The 21967-nt window shown below is 51.8% G+C and overlaps 1 protein-coding gene across 2 annotated transcripts in view; it reads left to right on the top strand.

Moving 5' to 3' along the window:
- L3MBTL4 (L3MBTL histone methyl-lysine binding protein 4) overlaps positions 1 to 21535 on the top strand; it is a 436533-nt gene extending 414998 nt beyond the window's left edge. Inside the window, exons 19-21 of one of the 2 annotated variants that reach the window (XM_075993669.1) lie at positions 4687 to 4856; positions 16432 to 16494; positions 19480 to 21535. In XM_075993669.1, the coding sequence (XP_075849784.1) occupies positions 4687 to 4856; positions 16432 to 16494; positions 19480 to 19647 (401 nt within the window). In that variant the 3' untranslated portion in view covers positions 19648 to 21535. Of the gene's footprint in view, positions 1 to 4686; positions 6467 to 16431; positions 16495 to 19479 lie in introns of those variants that run through there. The other variant, XM_075993668.1, reaches the window with a different exon arrangement.
- The last annotated feature ends 432 nt before the right edge of the window (positions 21536 to 21967 follow it).

The raw sequence follows: 21967 nt of genomic DNA, 5'->3' as shown, positions 1-21967 counted from the left end.
TGGGAGGCGACTCGCCGTCCACGCCGGATTGGTGGGGCTGTCTCTGGCACTCTTGAGAAGGTTGGGCTCCTCAAGAGCTCAAGTACCTGGAATGAAATCATTAAACACTTCATTATATTTTTCTTAAAGGCCATAAAACCCTGAAGAAATACCCACTGCAAGAGAAATGGTAGCAAAAATAATTCTTCCATCCAAACTAGTTCGCAAATGGCAAATCACTGGGTTGGCAAGTGTTATGTACTCTACTATTTTCTGGAAGGAGAAGGCATCCTAAATGCAGGGATAGCTTTATTTATTGCGACAGTGGTGTTAGAGGCAAAGCCAGGATTACATGTGCATTTCATTTTCTGGTGCAAAGGACATTTCGATTAATTAAAATGTCAAAACCTCCAGTAGGAGGACTGATTTTGCAGGCTGATTTTCTCGGCTGACTTTTGGGGTGAGCTAGGTAAGAGTGATGACTGCAGTGAGGCAGTGGAGCTGGGACGCGCCCCATGTCCCCCAGCTGTGTGGGGTGGAAGCAGGGCTGTGAAGCCAGCCCTGGTGGATGAAGTACACAGGTGGCCCTTTTGCCCTCTGCTCATAGCAAACATCCTTTTCTAATCTGGAAGGCTCTGTTTACCCAGCGTGCCCCGAGACAGAATAATACGATCCTGCTCTGATGAAAATGGTTTCTGAGGACAGTAGACCTTCATCATCAGCTTATGCTCTTCGCTTTATTAACACTATTGAGTGAGTATCTGATATGACATAAACTTCGCTGGGCTTGGTGAAAAGTTAAAACCAGTGTGTTCGCATCTTATAAAAATGTATGCAAATTTTTAAGTGAATATTTTCAAAAGTCTAATTTTATGCACAGAATTTAAAATAATGCAAATCACCCCAAATTTTAGAAGTCTGTCAAGAGTCACATAATTTCCAAGCTGGCAGGCCAAGCGCGTTTTAGCATCTGGCGTGGTGGCCGCACTTGAGCACCAGTTTTCCTGGGAAGCAGATGTCCAGCCGGCTCGGGCAGGCTTCCTCACTCGTCTCCTTCCACTAGGACTTCTGCAGGTGATTTCGGTGAACACTGCACTCTCAGTCCGGGACACCTGGGTGGGAAATCTGAACATGGCCCTGAAGATCTTAAATGCCAGTCTGGATTTCAGCTTTCATTGGTTTTAGGCACATCTAGCCGCTCTGGCTTTGGAAATTTTAAATGTCCCCATATTTGCTGTTCTTACAACTTAAAATAACTTGTATCAGTCATGTGATATCTGAAATGTATTGAACACTTCTTACGTACCAGGAGATGGCCTAATCACAATGAGGTGTGAGTACTAGTATTAAATATTACCCCGTTGTAGAAATGAAAAACCTTGATGCACCGAAGTTAAGTATCTCGTCCCATGTCACTCAGCTCGTATGTGGGGTCCCATGCCACAGTGCCTCTGAGGCAAGCTCATCCAACCATTTTTTCAGCTAGACCTGAATATCCCACCCCAAAATTATCAACTGTGGAAGAAACTAGACCTAGTAAAGGGTACAGAGAAGGCAAAACAGCCACGTGAAACACTCCCCAGAGTACATTCCTTCTCTCTTGTTACTATTGGAAAATTAGTCTTGCATTGTGTTAATTTAGAATTATGAAACTTCTCTTTACAAAACATCAATCCTGACCTCAAGAAGTTTGTATATCGAGTTTAGGGTCGATCCTGCCAATGAGTGACCACACCACCCTGGGGACCTTGCTAAGCTCTTTACAAAGCACGTTCTTCTTCTCCCCTGCACCAGTCTGCACAGCAGATTTTGTTGGCCCAGCCGTGTCTCAGGGTTACTACAAACCTTCTACTTAGAACTCCCTTCTCAACGGAACTCATGCCTTTTTGAGTTGTAAAATACTCAACTTTCAAAGTTTCCGTCTCAGATGGATACAGATGGTACAGTAAAACTGATAACAGTTAAAAAAAAAAAAGTTATCTGTATTGAAATAGTTGGTTCTAGCAAGCCTTCCCCAGAACTTGAGGTTGCAGGTAAACAGACACCAGCCTGTATACCCAGTAGAAACTCTGAACCCCAGGTAGGGGGTCTACAGCCCAGCAAGTATTAATAGTTGCAGCTCTTTCCCCATCTCCAATGGGAGGACTCCCTTTAGCACAGAAAGCCCATTCCATACAGCTCTCACGGGCTTCCTAATTAAGTTGTGGTCAGGCTTCAGGAAATCTAAATGTCACTTGTCCTCAAACAAATAGTTGGATGTAATGGAGACACAACAGTTAACCATATTCTAAAGCCACCGATAATACAAAGCCAGCCTGAGTTCAAATGCACAGCATAAAGCTAGAGCTCCATTGCTTTCATTGTGACCTAAAGACCATCGAGGGCCGATGTGCCATGTCCAGATGCAGAACCGGCCTGGACAGTGACAAGCAGTGGCTGGGGGAGTCCCAGGACCGCGCAGCTGCTGGCAGCCACACATTAGGTGTCTTCCCAAGAGCATTCCCCAGCACCCAAGGCAGACAATTCACTTCCAAAATGATGGTGTGGAAAACTTTCTTGCTTAGGAGTGACAGGTTTATTTTTACATTTTTAATGCCTTCAGCCTTTATCTGTGAGTCGCAAGAATCTGATCACCATCACCTGCCATCTTTGTACTTCCAAACCATAAGATTCTTTAATGAGGTCTTTTCAGAGTCCTATATATTTTGAAAACTACATGATTAATTTACTCAAAGCATGAATTTCAGATACATGTATGTTGGGTGTTTTTAAGTTCATGCTATTTCAGCAAAAACAACTGATTGAGTGACGCAGTAATTCTTTTCCAGAATAAAGCTAGGCTTTGGCTCAGGTCTTAATCCCTAAGAGTACATGGCTTTAACTCTTGGTTTCCCAGGAAAGCCCTCAGTCGTTCCTGCATCTCTGTAACTGCACACTGCCCCTGTCACGCTTCTGCCCTAAGTTTCAAGGGCTTATTTTGTACATGCTCCTTGTCCAACCTGACAGCTTCATTATAGAGCATTCACATTTGTCAACATACTGGCTTTTCAAAGACAATGTGAAGTTTCCTTTCAGAACCTGCAGCCTTATATACCGTTGGCTGAACTACACGGAGAGAGATAACCTATTTACATACTGAAAAGGTCAGTGTTGGACAGTCAGCAGTTAGAGATGAATTTGCTGCTGCTTGCAACTGGAGCATGAGAATTGGGGAGAAGCTGGCAATTTTGCTGTCTCTTTATCTGTGTAGACAGCCAGCATTGGTAAATATGAAGATGTCTGTTCCGATCCACGAGAGTGGTATTGCAGAGAAGCCGGGTGATGGACAAGCTCACTCATAGTTTAGAACCTTTCTGGTTACTAACAGGTATGTGGCTACGTGACGACCAAGGTCAGCCTCACCTACTAAAAATTGTAGCTAATTTGAAGTGGAAATATTTGCGTAATACCTTTTCAGACGCTGTTAGTAAAATACACATCCTCATAAATTATGTGGCTACTGCTTAACCTTCCATTTGCATTACAAAAGGTAGATTTTTAGGGGCTTTAAAACATTTTCATTTTGTGATCTTTTCAAATTCTCTTTAAATATCAGCAGTTTTATTTTATTAATATGTGTTGAAAGTATCTTAAAAGGTGTTATTATGAAGGCATTGGTTTTCTCTGAAATCTCTATGTTTTTGCTCCTCATCCATTTGTAGATTCAAAGCAAAATAATTAGGGATTTGAGATCCATGCCTCCATTTTAAATGTTGGGACATAACATACGAGTAAAGTCACAGCTGAAGGTAGAAAACGGGCACAGAAGGGTGTTGCTAAGTACGAGGCTAAATGCACTGAGGTCCGAGTGAAGTCGTACTCCTTGGTTATAGCAGCCAATCTTGAGCAAACAGCCCTTGTCCTTTGTACCTTAAAACCATGGTACAGTCACAGTTTCTGCTCAGAAAAGACAGCAGCCCGTTGAAGACTGCCTGTGTCAGCGAGGTTATGTCCCGGCACGGCTGCTTTCCCAAAGTCCCTGGCGGCCACACGATTTCACCCAGGTGAGGTCCTGGTATACTGCTGGGGGTCTGTGGCAGCAGCTGATGGCAGCCACGTCCTCGTGGGGACCCTGTGCTGCCTAACGTGCCGTGTCACCCAGGGGATTTATGAAGCCAGATGTGGACCTGGGCTCGCTCTGTCTTGAGAGCCGTGTGAGGCAGCTTCTAGGGAGACGTTGTCGTTTGCATACGTGCACTTCCCAGGTGGTTCCGTTGTCGTTTGCATACGTGCACTTCCCAGGTGGTTCCGTGCCAGCCTCCTTAACAGGCACATTATGCATGATTCTTTCGTTCCCCTGACTCCTGTTTTAAGGAGAGAGAAGCCAGTGGCACTGACGAGCTAGCCCTTCGCTGGCCGCCATTGAGGTTATTTGAACTTGGCTGGCACGCAGCCACAGTCTTCTGAGCTACGGTGGCAGCTGTCTTATGACCACTGTCCTAAAGCAGACCGGCGGTGTGGACTGTGCCCGGGGACTCCTGGCGATGATCCTCCAGGACCAGAAGACTGGGCCGCAGCCCACCTGCCCGGGCCGTGGTGGATGCTCGCGTGCCCCAGCCTCACCCCCGCCTCTCTTGCAGAGTTCCCCGCCCCAGCCCCAGCCTCACCCCCGCCTCTCTTGCAGAGTTCCCCGCCCCAGCCCCAGCCTCACCCCTGCCTCTCTTGCAGAGTTCCCCGCCGGGCAGACGCAGCAGGCGCTTCACCAGTCGGTCTTCATGTCAGCCGTGGCCGCCCGCCCTTTCCGGGACCTTCCCCTCGGCAGGGAGCAGCACTGCAAGCTGCTGCCAGGTGTGGCTGACATCCAGGCGAGCCAGGTGGCCGGGTGGACGGTGGATGAGGTGAGCGGGGCTGCCGGGGCCCTGGGCTGGGACCCGCCCTGCTGCTGAGGCGCGGGCAGCAGGTGATGACCTTAGGTTCTCTAAGGCCTGGGAGAGAGCCCTTTTCCTCCTGCGCTCTGCACCCGCTGTGTACAGTTGACATCCAAACTGGAGGGAGAAGCCAGCCGTGATTTTGAGGAAGTGAGGAAAACCCATCGCCTCCTCTGCCCAGCCTTATTCCAGCAGTGGCCTGTGCCCCGCGGCCGCCGTCCGCCCCGGCTAACCGAAGCACAGGGCTTAGCCCTCGCCAGTCGCCCTGCGGTGCCCCGGGGGGTCCCTGTGTTCTCCAGACAGAGCAGGTCCCAAGATGATCGGGCCGACCTTAGGTTTATTTTTAAAGTATTAATATCTTTGGTCTCAACATTGTGTAAGAAGCTTTTCAGAGGGAAAAGGTTGGCTCCGATTTTAACGTAAACATGCCTTACAGTATTGGTTTTTAGTAAGGATCAGTTAAGACCCATTGCTTAGTGTAAAGCTTTAGAAATTCTTCATATTTAAAGCAGTTTTCTTTTAAGGAATGCACCATTTAACTGCAATTTCTTTTGATAAAGGTATTGTTTTCACTAGTCAGTCCTTAGATAAATTGTTTTTCTAAGTGAAGGAAAACCCTGGGTCACTGTGAGGACAAGATTAGAGCTGAGTTAAATTAGTCACAAATGTTCACAGAGCACTTACTGCAATCAACTTAATCTTGGTGTAAGCCTGCCTTGCCAGCTTTGGGCCGAGGAACAGCAGGTGGGGCTGAAGCTGGCAGACATCGGAGCGCGGAGCTGGCCCTGAGTCCCTGCCCTCCCCACGGTGCCTCCCATGGTCTACGGGCAAATTCGCCCTCGCCCAGCCTGGTGGGAGCAGAGCAGGCCGCGCTGTCCCCTGGCCTGTCCCGCTGCTGCTTCCCAAGGCCCACGTGGTCCTGGCAGTGGAGCGCTGACTGCATGTGCCGGGCGTGGCCCAGTGTTGGCCAACGACTAGAATGTGATCCTGCCCCTCCAACATGCCCAGAGTCTTCCCTCCTTTATGAATTTTCACAAGTTTGCAGAGTGTGCCTCAGCCTCATGACCATGCAACTGAATTAAAACCTATTGTGGCCGTAACCAAATCCTGTACGCTTTTGCCCTTGAAACAAACTGCACAAAACAGGGTACAACTGCAAACTGGATGGCAAGTCATTCATTGTTCACTCCCAAGCCATTCATTGGAAGTGCTACCTGTTCTGAAGGAAGGCTGAGAGTGGCTCCTCTGCTTTCCTTGTCGCTGGGCTCTGGGCCCCTCGTGTCATCACTGTCCTGCATAGAAAGACGTCACCCTGATGGGCTGGAAGAGACAATGCTGAGGCCCTCTGCTGCCTGCGTGTGCAGAGTGATTGAGTCTGGATAACGAGGGAAGGTGGTAGAGAAGGATGAATTCTGGGCGTGTCGCCGCCCAGCTTAAAACCATCCCCCTGGCATCCTTGGCATGCCCTGAAGACCTGCATGTGTGGTCCTGCCACTAGTCTGCAGAGCATGTTGTCCTCATGTTCACATGGTTCCTCCACTGCCTGCAGTGCCTGCTCCCACTCTGCCTCCTGCCACCGCCTGCCCGTGGCTCTATACTCACCTCACCCCCTGTACGAGGCTCCAGTCTGGGCCAGAGGTGACCTGTCCCAGCTCCTGCACTCCCCCGCCTGACCCTCACTGGGTGAGGAGAGACCTCAGGAGATGCCATTCCCTTGGTGTGGCATCTTGAGAACCTCACTATGCCTGGCACATAGTAGACATCGAGTAAATATTTGTTGAATGAATGTTCAATGACAAGGGAATCAATTGTGAGCTGGATTTTGAAACAAAAGTGGAGCATGTCTAAGCAGAGAAGAGAAGGGACATCATTCCAGTTGAAAGGAAGCAGAGGAGGTTGCATGGAAGTGAGTATGACAGAACCAAGAATGGCAGACACACAGTGCCCTTTGCTCGCATTAATAGTGATAATGAACTTATTAATATAATGATAGGCAGAAACTCTTATTTTCCCAACTTACACATGAGGAAATTGAGGTGCCCAGAGACTAAGTGACTCACTTAAGGCTGTGCAGCCTGGAGCTGTGCTCAGTGTGGACCTGGGCACAGAGGAAGGTGACCTGGGACAGGGAAGATGGGCCAGTGTGCACAGCCTGAGAGGTCGGGCAGAGCATACGCGTGGCATGCGGTCTGCGGACGGAGCCACTGCAGGTTCTTATGCAGAAGGCCACTTTGTGAAAATGGTGTCGCAGGCAGATGAGAGTGGCAGAAATCCGCAGAGGAGGGAGTGAGAAGAAGCCGAGGAGAGGGTGACGCCCAGGGAGTGGCCGCGCTGGTGTGGAGCGCTGGAGCCGCCCGGGCGCTGCCGGAGAAGAACCCGGACTCGGCGGCTGTCTTAAAGCCCAAGCAATGGCACAGGGGAGTAGGCTAGGTGTACAAGACAAAAACGTGACATGAGCCGAATGTGATTCCAGGTATAGTCCCACACTACACCCTTTAGTGCGTAGTTAGGGTAATGACGAGGGAGAACTGCAGGGTCACCTGAAAGAATGGAGAGTAGCGATGCCATCAGGAGTGAGCATTGCGGAAGATCCAGTCAGGGGCGGGATGCCGTGGTGACTTCGTTACTCGACATGCAGAGTCGGCGGACCCGGTGAATCACAGCAGCGCATGTAGACAGGTCCCAGTGGAGAGAAACTCGAGACGGGTGACCCTAGAGGGTACAGGCAGAGGACACTGAGGGGGTCCCCCAGGGTGAGAGCTCCCAGAGACAGCCTCTGAGGACTGGGGTCGGGTCGGCAGGGCCCCGTCAGAAAGGGCGGGGGAAGGGCTGTAAAGCGGCCGTCTGAGAAGGAGCTGGGGGGGTCCCTGCAAGGCAAGCGTCAGGAGGCGCGTCACGCGTGTGCCACGCAGCGGGGCAGACCTCAGCGTCAGGTCAGGGGCTCCTGCTGGGGCCGTGGTGCTGGGCTTTAGATTCGGGAGAGAATGTGCACAGTATGTGCACTTTTTAGTGGAGGAGCTTTCATTAACTTCACAGGGTACTCTCCTGAAGAAAGAACAGGAGCCACTGTTAGGGACATTGAGCAGTGAGCAGGAAATGGGGGTCGGTCGGGGACTCTAATCTGACAAGTTGCAAGTTTAGCATTTAACAAAAGCAAAAGCAAGAGATCGGAAGCCGATTCAAGGAAAGTAGCTGATCCAAGTGAAAGTCTCATTAGGACGGGGAAGGTCTCCAAAGGAAGACTCAGGGAGGAAGATCCCGGTTCCTAAGCTGTCTGTTGTGAGTACATGTGGAGTCTCAGCCTTTTATCACTAGAAGAGGCCTTAAAGCTTTTACAGATTTAAAAAAAAAAAAAAAACAGCCATCTGAGAGGCTAAGTACGTTGCATAAGTGCTCCTGCTCTCGGGGCTTCCTGACGCTTCCGTGACCATGACTTCCGCCAGGGATGCATTCCAGAGAGCAGCGCTCATTATGCCCTAATGCTGAATGCGTCCTAGTCCCGACATCTCCCTACCTGGATGCCTTGGAGGACAAGGACCACATCCTAAATGTCTTCTGTTCCTGCATGCACTACAGCACATATCCAAGCACCAAAGTAGGTTCTTAAGAATAATCTTCGATGGGTTGAAAATGTGGGCTTTGTGATCATTCCATTTGTATCTTGGAAAATAAGGGCGCTCTCAGAGGGAGTCCACTTGGGAGGCACCCAGTGAGTGCAGCCGACAGCGGAGTGTGAGGCTGCTCAGAGCGGCCACAGGGACACTGGGGGGCGGGAGGGTGATGATTTGAACTGGCAGGATCGGCGGGGGTGGGCGCCTTGGTGTTTCCTTAGCCCTGGCTGCGCTGGACAGGAACCTCCGCGGCCAGGGGCAGGGCGCGCGGAAATGAACTGGCGCGTCCTTGTGTTAAGTGCCATTCAGCGAGGCTTAACATGGGGTGTTTGTAGCAGAAGACGAAGTGAAAGAACATTCAGAACATTCCCTTTGTCGGCCTCCCTAGCCTGGGAGGAAGCCGCCAGCACAGGGCCTTTGCGACACTCCCCAGAGCGGGCGCTGCCTTTAGCTCCTTTGTTCCTGCGGCTGTTTCCGCTAGAGCCCTGGTTTCCAAAGCGCAGGCAGGCCGTGAGGCCAACTGAGCGTTGTGAATAGATGAGAGTGCATGGTGTGACACGCAGGTCATTATTTTGTGAAAGTTGCCTTAGAGATGCGTGTGGTGTGTGCCCTCACTAAGTCACAGGCAGCGAAAGTGTCTTTCTTACTCTGAGTTGTGAAAATATCCTGTACGAGTGTGTAAGTTTTTAAGAGTAGGGACTAAAATATTCTTATATCTTTTTACGTCTTTGTAGCAAAGCCTCTCGTGCAGGGTAGGCGTCTGACGAACGTTTGAGTGAATGAATGAATGAATGGCCAGCTAGATTTACGTGCTCTGTTCCTGCAGGATGTGGGTCTGGGCGCACATGGTGGGCAGGGTGCGACACACTGGGGGCACGTGGAGGGCAGGGTGCGACACACTGGGGGCACGTGGAGGGCTGGGTGCAACACACTGGGGGCACGTGGAGGGCAGGGTGTGACACACTGGGGGCACGTGGAGGGCAGGGTGCGACACACTGGGGGCACGTGGAGGGCTGGGTGCAACACACTGGGGGCACGTGGAGGGCAGGGTGCGACACACTGGGGGCACGTGGAGGGCAGGGTGTGACACACTGGGGGCACGTGGAGGGCAGGGTGCGACACACTGGGGGCACGTGGAGGGCAGGGTGTGACACACTGGGGGCACGTGGAGGGCAGGGTGCGACACACTGGGGGCACGTGGAGGGCAGGGTGCGACACACTGGGGGCACGTGGAGGGCAGGGTGCGACACACTGGGGGCACGTGGAGGGCAGGGTGTGACACACTGGGGGCACGTGGAGGGCAGGGTGTGACACACTGGGGGCACGTGGTGGGCTGGGTGCGACACACTGGGGGCACGTGGAGGGCAGGGTGTGACACACTGGGGGCACGTGGTGGGCTGGGTGCAACACACGGGGGGCACGTGGAGGGCTGGGTGCGACACACGGGCACGTGGAGGGCTGGGTGCGACACACGGGGGGCACGTGGTGGGCAGGGTGTGACACACTGGGGGCACGTGGAGGGCAGGGTGCAACACACTGGGGGCACGTGGAGGGCAGGGTGCAACACACTGGGGGCACGTGGCGGGCAGGGTGCGACACACTGGGGGCACGTGGAGGGCAGGGTGTGACACACTGGGGGCACGTGGCGGGCAGGGTGCGACACACTGGGGGCACGTGGAGGGCAGGGTGCAACACACTGGGGGCACGTGGAGGGCAGGGTGTGACACACTGGGGGCACGTGGAGGGCAGGGTGCGACACACTGGGGGCACGTGGAGGGCAGGGTGCAACACACTGGGGGCACCTGGAGGGCAGGGTGCGACACACTGGGGGCACATGGAGGGCAGGGTGTGACACACTGGGGGCACGTGGTGGGCAGGGTGTGACACACTGGGGGCACGTGGAGGGCAGGGTGTGACACACTGGGGGCACGTGGAGGGCAGGGTGCGACACACTGGGGGCACGTGGAGGGCAGGGTGTGACACACTGGGGGCACGTGGTGGGCAGGGTGTGACACACTGGGGGCACGTGGAGGGCAGGGTGCAACACACTGGGGGCACGTGGAGGGCAGGGTGCAACACACTGGGGGCACGTGGCGGGCAGGGTGCGACACACTGGGGGCACGTGGAGGGCAGGGTGCGACACACTGGGGGCACGTGGCGGGCAGGGTGCGACACACTGGGGGCACGTGGAGGGCTGGGTGCAACACACTGGGGGCACGTGGAGGGCAGGGTGCAACACACTGGGGGCACCTGGAGGGCAGGGTGTGACACACTGGGGGCACGTGGAGGGCAGGGTGCGACACACTGGGGGCACGTGGAGGGCAGGGTGTGACACACTGGGGGCACGTGGAGGGCAGGGTGTGACACACTGGGGGCACGTGGTGGGCTGGGTGCAACACACTGGGGGCACGTGGAGGGCAGGGTGCGACACACTGGGGGCACGTGGAGGGCAGGGTGTGACACACTGGGGGCACGTGGTGGGCTGGGTGCAACACACTGGGGGCACGTGGAGGGCAGGGTGTGACACACTGGGGGCACGTGGAGGGCAGGGTGTGACACACTGGGGGCACGTGGTGGGCTGGGTGCAACACACTGGGGGCACGTGGAGGGCAGGGTGTGACACACTGGGGGCACGTGGAGGGCAGGGTGCAACACACTGGGGGCACGTGGAGGGCAGGGTGTGACACACTGGGGGCACGTGGAGGGCAGGGTGCAACACACTGGGGGCACGTGGAGGGCAGGGTGCAACACACTGGGGGCACGTGGAGGGCAGGGTGGGACACACTGGAGGCACGTGGAGGGCAGGGTGCAACACACTGGGGGCACGTGGAGGGCAGGGTGGGACACACTGGAGGCACGTGGAGGGCTGGGTGCAACACACTGGGGGCACGTGGAGGGCAGGGTGCAACACACTGGGGGCACCTGGAGGGCAGGGTGCGACACACTGGGGGCACGTGGAGGGCAGGGTGCGACACGCTGGGGGCACGTGGAGGGCAGGGTGCGACACGCTGGGGGCACGTGGAGGGCAGGGTGCGACACGCTGGGGGCACGTGGAGGGCAGGGTGCGACACGCTGGGGGCACGTGGAGGGCAGGGTGCGACACGCTGGGGGCACGTGGCGGGCAGGGTGCGACACACGGGGGGCACGTGGTGGGCTGGGTGCGACACGCTGGGGGCACGTGGAGAGCAGGGTGCGACACACTGGGGGCACGTGGAGGGCAGGGTGCGACACACTGGGGGCACGTGGAGGGCAGGGTGCGACACACTGGGGGCACGTGGAGGGCAGGGTGCGACACACTGGGGGCACGTGGAGGGCAGGGTGGGACACACTGGAGGCACGTGGTGGGCAGGCTGTGACACTGTCCGCACGTTGACCGCCACGGTTATCTCAGTTACCCGTGGTGCCATATGAGTACTTTTCTTTCTTATACTCAAAAATGCTTCTTCTAACAGCAGTATAAATCGCCCTCGCCTCCACCAAGTGCTCCCTGAGTGTTCATTAACTTTAAAAGATGGCAGTCACTGTAAAAGTAGTCTTTACACGGGAGGGGGTGTTTTGAAAAATTCAGGGTACTGCCAACTAAGCATAGCGGCCTTATGCAATTGGGCCTTTTTATAAAAGGGCAAATAAACTCTGCCGTTAAAAACGAGACCGCGCTGGAAACACGGTCCCTAGCGGCCTGTTAGCCAGGACAGTGAGGCACACGTCCACGGGCTCAGCAAGACAGAGGCGCCGCCATTTCGAGAGATTTAAGGCAGCGCGGCCGGCGGAAGAACAGGACCCTGCTGGGGCCAGGGAGGATGCCAGGGAAAGTAGGTCGTGGGGGAAGCGAGCGGGTGAAAGGATGGGCTCATCCAAGAGCTGGCGGTGTCATCCTTCTTAGTCTTCCCAAACTGCTGCCTCATACCTAGAATCAACTCGCTCGGTGTCCTTGCAAAGCAAAGCAGGGATTGCAGCTGCAGGACACCGAGCTCCCGAGGGTGCGGGAAGGCCTGCGTGTCGCGGCCCCGCGTGGGGCGCGTCCCAGAGCCAAGGCCAGGGAACACCCGCGTGGCAGCCCCCATGCCACTTGGCCTCTCCGAGCCAAGGCCAAGGCCTGGGCCACCTGCTGGGCTCCAGCTGGGTGGCGGTTACCTTTGAAAAAATGTCCTCCTCCCACCGCCGTCAGTTCTGTGGGTGGAGGACAGACGGATGATCCTTTCCTCTTCCCCTGAGTTTGCTCCCGTCCGAACAGCTGTCCACGTTTCGTTAATGCTGTGGACTTAAAGGGAAAGAGAAGTGTTCTTCTTTTAAGGGGAGAATGAGAGAGAAGCTTTTTGATATTATTCCAGGGTACATTAAAGCTCACTACTTTACATTTAGAAAATTTGTAGCAAAGTTTTCTATTAAAGCTCAAAATATAATTTAATCTTAGGGGAAATAAATACCAACTAATACTGAATCAGGGCCTTTGGGTATTTTTTAATTCTTGGCCAGAAAAGTCTGCCTCAATAGATTTCATGGAACTTACGGTTTACTTTGGACAAAGAAAGATAGATTAACTTGGATGTGACTCACTTTCCAAAGTGGCAGAATTTCAGGAAGGATAGAAGAGAGGACATGCAGCCGCCCCTGTCCAAGGGGAGCGGGCACACAGCGGCTGGAGGTGCCCATGCAACCGCTCTGGCTGGCAGGGGCCACCACACTCGTGGCAGCTCTGGCCTGTTCTGTTGACGCTTTGGTTTAATGCATTATTTATTCTCATTAAAAAATCCAATTTACCTTTGTCATGGCCATGATTTCTTGGCTAACAATACTGAGGAGGGGGAACATGGTCCTTTTTTCATTTGTTTGCCCAGAAAAGGACAGTTTAACATATGCAAACCTTCAGAGCAACTGGTAACACCATTGCTATGAACAGAAGTTCCAAGAGCAAGTGTCTAAAAGACCCTCTTTCTGGCTAACCCCACAGTCTGCTGCTGACGTGGTTTCCCTGCCGCACCTGGTGATTAAGATGGAACAAAGCATGGGTCTTCAGCTAATTCCTGGTCCCATACTTCTGTAATATTTGCATTTTTTCCCTCCTATGATATTCAGCCCCTCTTCCTATAAAGAACTGGGTCCATTTTGCCCCCCAGAGGCATTTGGCATCATCTGGACACTTTTTATTGGGACTGGCGCTAGTCGGTGGGGGCCAGGGAGGCTGATAAATACGCCTCCATACCGCGGGGCAGCCCCCGCAGCAAGGCATTGCCTGGCCCAAAGTGTCAGCAGTGCTGAGGGTGCGACAGCCTGCTCCGGAGCATTTTTCCTGGACTCCGCTTCAGTTCCTTTTGCTGCCACACCCAGCCTGTCACCAGCTCTGAGCTCTGCGCGGAGAGGAGTGTCCAGGCCCTCGGCGCTTCCGGCCAGCCCCCGCCCACCCACTGCCCCAGCATCTCTCCGGCCTCCCCAGCGCCGGGCCTCAGCCGTCAGTGCACACTGGAGCCAGCTGGGAGCTCTAAAAATATGCACCCCGCACTTGGACCCAGTCCAGCTTGATTAATTTGTAATCTCCGTGGCATGAGGCCTAGACTCCAGGCAGTTTAAAAGCTCTGCAGGGGATTCCAGTGTGTGGCCAGGGTGGAGAGCGCGGGCGCCGAGGCCCCTGCTCCTGCCCGGCCCAGGAAGCGCAGACCTGCGCCTGGAGACCACCGGCCCTCCTCCCTTCCCACCGTCCCGTCCGCTCCTCAGCTCGGCCACTGGCTCCTGCCTGCTCACACCTGTCCTGTGCCGTCCTGCTTCGGGCTTGCTCCTGGGAACCTATGCCTAGAAGCTCCTTTCTACCTGGCCACCCAAGATCGCCACCGGTGGGGACGCTGCACACCCACTGTGACCATCTCAGGGATTCTCTGAGTTTCCACCTGGGATGCAGTCACCCTCCCTGGCCACGCCTTCCTCCTCTCTCAGGGATGCCAGCACGTCCGACCAGGTGGCACAGCTGGGGATAAGCTTTCTGTCCTCGCCACTTCCCCTCAGTGGATCCCCCCACTAGTCAGATGTCAGCTCCTGGGAGGTTCAAGCCCAGCCTGCTCACCGGGGCCGCCCTCCCAGCACCCAGCAGGAACCCCCAGATGCCGCCAGTGTTGGGAAATAGGTGGCCAGAGAGCTGAGGTTGGAGAGTGACGAAGCCAGCCCCTCAGTGTACTGGCCCGAGACACTCTGCAGGCCACGCTCCAGCCCCATGGGTGCTGCTGTCCCTGCCCAGCTGCCCTGTCCCTGCAGCTTGATCACAGGCATCCCTTGGCTTTCAGCAGCTCCCTGCAAATACCAAACCCACGTTCCATGCTTCCTGTTCACCTAGGAAAAGAAAACCATGCTACCACAGCAAGCGGAGTTGGCAACCTTTGCCTGTAAACTTCCAGAGCGCCGGGTTCTCCTGGGAACCGGCTAGTGACACCCAGAGCCCAGGCCAGCAGGAGTGTGCGCACCAGCCCAGGTGACCCTGGGGCTAGGAGGTGGCATTGCACAGCAGCACAATGACTGGTTCAGGAGAGTTTTATGTAATTATTACCATCCCACACTTGGAAGGATGATTGTAAAATGACTCATGCTAAAACATAACCCGCAGCGCCAGAGGTGAATGAAGCAGACACCGACACGCTCATTGCCCCTAAACACAAGATATTCTGCACTCTTCACTTGTGCAGACTAAATATAGCTGTGAGACCACAGGGGACAGAGCTCTGGAGGGCACACCGGTGTCTGCCCGCGGGTGCGCCCTGTGGGTGCTGGCTGCTCTGCATGTAGCCCGGGATCAGGGCAGCCTGGGGCTCTATGCTGCGCCGTGGGGGGCACGTCCTCTGACTTCTGGAAGGTCGTGGAGGTAGGGAGTGCTCCCAGAGCGCTGCGGAGTTGGGACATGTCAACACAAGACCCTGAGCTCTCGGCTCCTCTTGAGGACCTTCCGAGAGACTGGGCAGAGGAGAAGGGCCGTGCACACAAGAGGCAGAGAGTCAAAAAGAAAGAAATGGAAAGACAGTTGCCCTACAAACATCACCCCCAAGATCACACTTGCGGTTGCGTTCCAGCCTGCCTCTCACCCACGCTGCGACAGTGCCAGAGCTGGCCAGAACCAGCCAGAACCCAGTTGTCAGTTCTGTTGCTGGGAGTCTACACTGCATCGTGTTTGTTCAGCCAGCTCCCCAAAAGTGTGTGTGGAGTGCAGTTAGTGGCTTCCTGAGCTGATAGCCAGATCTTGGCCTGAGCTCTCTCTTATTGAAAGGAATTCGGGTGTGTTGGGATGGAGAGGGAGGGAGGGGTGGGAGATAAAAAGTTACACTGAAGAGACTCATTCTCCAGGACTCGAGGTTTGAGGCTAGAAAACCTAAGTTCCAGCACCATCTCCACTACTTACCAGCCGTGTGCAGCCTTGGTCAAGTTATTAAGACTCTTTGGGCTCCAGCTGCATCGTTATTTCTGTGGGAATTCAGCTCAGTGTAGGTGCGTGGAGTTCCCGTGGGCTGCCGGGACCGTGTTGGGATCCAGCGGACGCAGTGGGCAGCAAGAGGGGACCTTGCCGCCGGGCCTGCCTGGAAGCGAGTGGGCAGGCCCTCACTCTTGAGCCACTGTGATGACTGCCCCTCAAGGCTAGCGCCCGCCCTCACTGGCTCTGCAGGGTGGTGGGAGAGTCAGAGACAGGAAGCTTCCAGAATGCCAGAGCTCCACGGAGGTGGAAGCTGTCATTGTCATCATCATGACCGCAGCCCCACGTAGGTCAGCCTGGTAATAAGAGGGCAGAGGAGATGCTGGGCCTGGCTGATTTCTGAGCTGACAAATGCTAATGTGACTTGATAGCTATGATTTAAATGCCAGCTGCTTGAGGGATTTGAAGTATATTTTACTCAAACGTTGCATTACTACAACCCCAAAATTATTTCAGGCGCGTGTTTTAATAATTTCACTTTGTGCTGTAGGTGGCTGAGTTTGTACAGTCTCTTCTGGGCTGTGACGAGCATGCCAAGTGCTTTAAGAAAGAGGTAAGAAATGTGAAAATTATATATACTTCTATACTTCTAAACCCAGAAGTGCTTTTTTTCTATCTACCAAAGTGTAAATAGGAGCAGTTTGGGGAGGCAGGAGAACGGGGCCCAGCAATGCAGGGGGGACAGGCAGGGTCCTCTTATATTTAGCTGTGCTTTGTCACCAAAGGCCATGGCACTTGGCTGGCACCAGTAAATATGCTATTTGGTGAAAGGGAACATGAAAAAGATAATTAATCGATACCTGTGGGTGTCATGAAGCCTCTGGATTGGTGGCTTTTAGCCACACTGGGACAAGGGAGGAATCCCGCCCACTTGGGACTCCACCAGGGAAGTAGCGGGGACTTGTCTACTCCTAAGTGAGGACGGGGCTGTCCTGGCTATCCCTGCTTGCACCTGCATCCAGAGTGACATAGAGAAGCCCCCAAATCCTTCTGTGGGGTTTCTGCTTCCCGCCTGGGAATGTACTGAACTGCTTAACTCATTTTCTGGAATTAGTATCCATAGCCACAGGGCCCCAGGAGACTGGACCAGCTACAGAATAACGATGCAGACAGCAAAGCTAGCGATTGCCATGTGCCAGGCGCTGCGCTAGGCATCTGGCAGCCATTGTCCTTTGGTCCTCACAACTGTGCAGTGGCAGCTGGTTACCCGTGAAGAGGCCACAGCTCAGGAAGGGTAGGCAGAGCAAGAAAAGGGCAAATCGGATTCTAGCCCTTATCCATCCGAATCCGGAGTCTCGGTCCTTGCTCTAGAACTCTCCAAGAAAACTGCTGTCCTAGACACTCAGGAAAGCAGCACAGGCCTCCCCCTCTGTCGGTCGGAGCATGCGTGGTTCAGGGGCCGTACTTGTGGAGTTTGGGTCCTGGGCCTCTCCAGGCGCAGCAGGGAGCTGAGCACCGGGGGCAGATGGCACCAGCTTGGGCAGCTGCCAGTGGAGGCGTGAGCTTCTCCTGGTTCCACCTGAGCTCAGCACTGCCTGGGCACGGTCGGCCCAGCCTCGCAGGACAGTCGGTCCTCGACATCTAGCGACAGCCAAGAGCCACCTTGACAGTGAGTCCCTGCGTGGTGAGGGGAAGGAGTGGCTCTTCGCAGGTCCAAGTGCTCACACTCGACTCTCACCAGCACTGTCACCTCTGGCAGATCCCTGAACCTCTCCTGTCCCTCCCCTCTAAAACACAGACTTGCATGAGGGACCCTTAACGCTTAGGACGAGTGTGTTTCAAGTACGGGGCCCAGCTCTGGTCCCAGGGTGGGGGCTTAATAAGGGCAGCAATGTGCAGCGGAGGGTCTCCTCTAGGGTCCAGCGAGCTTTATCTGAAATCCCAACTTTGCTTCTTAGGAGCTGTGTGACCTTGGGCTAGTCAGTAGCCTGTAATTCCAGCTTTCTTCATCCACCTTAAGGGGTTGTTGGGAGGATCAGACAATAGATTATCTCAGGTCCGTAAATGTTAGCTGTTACCGTCATCACCACCATTACCACATTCTTAGGATACTGGCTGTTTGGACAATTTTTGCCTGAAAATGCTGGAGTTGAGCCCAGGTGAGGGTATGGAAATAGGCATATTCTCTCTCCTCTGCCTTGGGGAATGTGTTCTTTGTCCCGTGGGAACTGTGTTCCCTTCTCTAGATGGATGATTCTTTATCAGATGAAATAGCACAAATGCACAGGAAGCTTTACGAAACTTTTTGAACGATAAAACTTTAAAACTTCACTCCAGGGGTCCAAGGATAATCCTATCAGTAGGACATTGACACGCAGGGCTTGTATTATTAAGTTTTCAAAGGTTTGAGCCATGCTACCAAGTTCCTGGAATGGTGTTCCTGTAGAAAACCCTTCCTTGCCTGTCTTCTCGGTGCCGGAGCCAGAAGTCACCTGAGCCAGGCTGTCTGGGGCAGGTGCGGGGCGCTCCTGCATCCCGGGGGTCAAGCTCTGAGGTCACTGGGGTCCCTGGACCTGTGGAAAACAGCCTGCACAGTGGCTGTTTGCCATCATGTGCGTCTCAGGAGAGCTGTCACATTTCAGACCACGGTATTTTTTTAAATTTAAACAATTTAATTGTCAGATAAAAGTTGAATATATTCAAAGTGCGTAATGTGATGATTTGAGTGTCCTGATCACAATCATATTATTTAACATATCCGCCCACGCCAACTTGTTCATCTGGGGCCAGGAATCATTCTGAGCCCATTTTAAAGTATGTTTTAGAAGTTAATATGTAAGACATTTATTTTTTATGTGTGTTTGCTCATAATGGCATTTATTATAGAGAAAACATTTTAAATACAGGAAAGTTAAAAGAGAAAATAAAAACCAACCACTGTTCTACCAACCAAAGATAATTTCCATTAACATTTGGTGTAAAGACTTCAAATATTTTAAATATGTATGCTTCTATATGCAGTTATGCATATTAAATTTTACAAATTAAAACTGAGATCATCATATCATGTTTTGTTGCTTAATGATTTATGAAAGGTTTCCCAAATCATAAAATGTTTCACTGAGACATGAATTTTAGTGACTGCAGGGGCTTATCCTGTGACTATACCATAATTCATTTCTCTATTATTCAACACTGGGTTGTTTTCCGTATTTCACTACTCTGTGATACTAGAGTATACACATTGCCCACTATTCTCTTGAGAAAAATTCATGGAGACTTAGTTGATGATGTTTTTAAGACTCTTGATACAAATTCAGGCCAAGATTTTTAAAACATAACAACAGAAACTTAGCCTGAGAATAGTTAATGTATATTGAATTCATATTTATCAGAATAAGCACCTTCTTCATTTAACTTAACTTCAAAGTGCTGGAAGGGAAAAATGGAGTTGAGGATGTCGGGGCTAAGCCGTGTGAGGGACACCTTCCTCCTCTCTTGCTACTGAGCTCAGTGTCACACTCAGCTCCCAGGAGTTGCTGATAGATAAACAAGCTTTATTAGCAGAATATTTTTATTTGTTTTTATTTATTTGCAGCAGATCGATGGCAAAGCCTTCCTGCTCCTGACACAGACAGACATTGTCAAAGTAATGAAGATCAAACTGGGTCCAGCACTGAAGATTTATAATTCTATCCTGATGTTCAGGAATTCCCAGGACCTCACTGAAGAGGACATCATCTCAGACCAGGAAGTCAGGGGCTAAGTTCGCTCCCCGAAAGCCCACTGGCGCCAGGACCTGTGCTGTCTCAGCAATAAGTTGGAGCACATTGATTTGATTTTAATGTCCTCATGGTCATATCCACATTTAATCTGGACCTTTTAAATTGTCTGTGATTTATACATTTAGAGGATCTTGACGACTGATCAAGTGCCAGCGACTAAGAGACTTAGGCACGTGTTCCGGGTTGGGCTTGGGTTTATAAACATCGTTATTTTGGGTGGGATGCTTTCAGCTCTGATGTGCTTGCACCAGACAGACCAAAGAAACCCACACGTGCACCTTTGTTCTTTTCCCTCACTATAACAGAAACCATTTTCCATCTTACAAGTGTAAGACTCTCGAGTGGTAAAATATTAGAAAGACAGTATTCACAAATACACTGTTAACATTTTCACCAGGACAACGTTGGCTCAGATCTGCCATCTGGGCGCGGTGAGTCTAAGAGTTAGAGCCTTGGTGCTTTAAAAAGACTTCATGTGAGATTTTAGTGTACTTTACTCAGGAAAGTGTGAATCTTAAAATAATAATAATAATAAGCACATGTTTTCATGATTCATAATTCTCCTTTTTGTTCCATTAACCATTTCTCAGTCGTGCTCCCAAGGCTCCCTAGAGCCTAGGAGAAGGAGTGTGCCCAGGAGTGGGAGGGGACACAGGAGGCACTCCCAAAAGCTGGCGAGACCCTCCACCAGCAGCAAGGCCTCGGGGGACTCTGCACCAACGTTGGCCTTGGCCGGTGGGCCAGACACCCACCTGCACAGAAATCTCCCCCAGTCCCACTCGCAAGGGATTTCGGGAGAACGGACCGATTTCTCCTGTGCTCTGTCCGAATCTGTGTGATGAGGAGCTGGGCTACCTCTGGGGCCTTGTGTGCGTCGATACTAACAGAGACCCGCCATCAAAAGGGGAGGTCTCTAAAGTAAGGAGCTTGGTATCTGATCTTTGTTTGAAAAATTCTGATTTGTTGTCAGACTTTATCTGTTTTTTATATCTTAAGTTGTGTAGAGTCAGTCCAACAGTTTTGCAAGGCAAGTACCTCTCTTCTTACACCTCTTACTACTGTTACACTTGGAAACAGCTACAAATGCCCTCATGGAGGTGGAGATCCACCATTTGGGGTAGGGAAAGAAAGGGAAGAGATACAAAAAGAGACTCAGACCGGACTATACCCACTTCCTTCATGATGAATGTTATGGTTTGATTCTGCCTAGAGAATTTCTCAAACTTTAGGTCACTGAAGAAACAAAAATCTTCTCCAAGAGGTGTGCATATGTTACATCCTTACCTACATGGAATTTTAATATATTATTGGTTGTTGTAAATTTTGTTTCTATGGAGTTTTGTTTGTTGTTTTATTTAGCTTTTTGTAGACTGCCATGTGCAATTAAAATCCCTGCCTCTGCTATGTTAAAATTTTAATATATTTTAAATGATAATAAACAGATAAAAAAAAAACCTATACCTCACTACTTTAATCAATATGTTGTTATAATCTGTGCCCACACCACAACCTGGAGTCTGTTTTTTCTCAGCTGCAGAAACAAGGGTAACTTTACCTGCATTAGCCGGCAAAGAAGTCAGGTGTTTTTGAGTACCATGTTCCTTGGAATGTATTTTCTCAGGGAAGTAGGTTTAGGTGTTAATAATTTGAGAGATTAAATTAGAGGTTTTTTAATTAATAAGAATCTCAAAACTGTTGATTATATATCCTCCAGGGAAGACCTGAGATTTGTGCTTGAGTACTTAATGCATGTAATTTCAGCAGAAGGACCTAGAACAGGATGGATAATACCAAGCCAAAATGGAGTTGAACCGTTGTGTTTCTAGGGGACAGTGCAGTCAGAAAGAGATCTCTCCAGGTGTCCAGCTACCTGCTAGACACCCCCACTTTGTCACCCATGTAGCTTGACCTTTTATGTAAATCAGAATAGGTAACATATACATATATGTTTTCATTACATTATTTTTAATTGTTCACAATTTTATTTTGATAAATGAAAAATTAGAAAAGTCATATCAAGGCTGTCGGCTAACGTCAACGCTCGGCTCATCTGTGGCTATCGACTATAGTTGACGCTTGTACCGAAGTACACAAGTTTCTAGATTATTAGAAAGAGTTCCCCCAAAGGACCATTAACACAAGACACAATCCTAAGTACACACCATGATGCTGGAAATTAGATCATTAGCAAGAATCCTAAGGGAGCTTAGAACTTCTGAGACCAGAGTCTTTGAATGCCTGTAATTTAAGATAACTTGCAAAAATAAATTTCTCTCACTTCCAACAGCCCTAGGACATTCC

This window comes from Microcebus murinus, chromosome 17, assembly GCF_040939455.1.
Source record: "Microcebus murinus isolate Inina chromosome 17, M.murinus_Inina_mat1.0, whole genome shotgun sequence".
In the NCBI taxonomy this organism is placed as follows: Eukaryota; Metazoa; Chordata; class Mammalia; order Primates; family Cheirogaleidae; genus Microcebus; species Microcebus murinus.
Note: the sequence above shows the minus strand (reverse complement) of the source record. Positions and strands in the feature narration are given on the sequence as shown.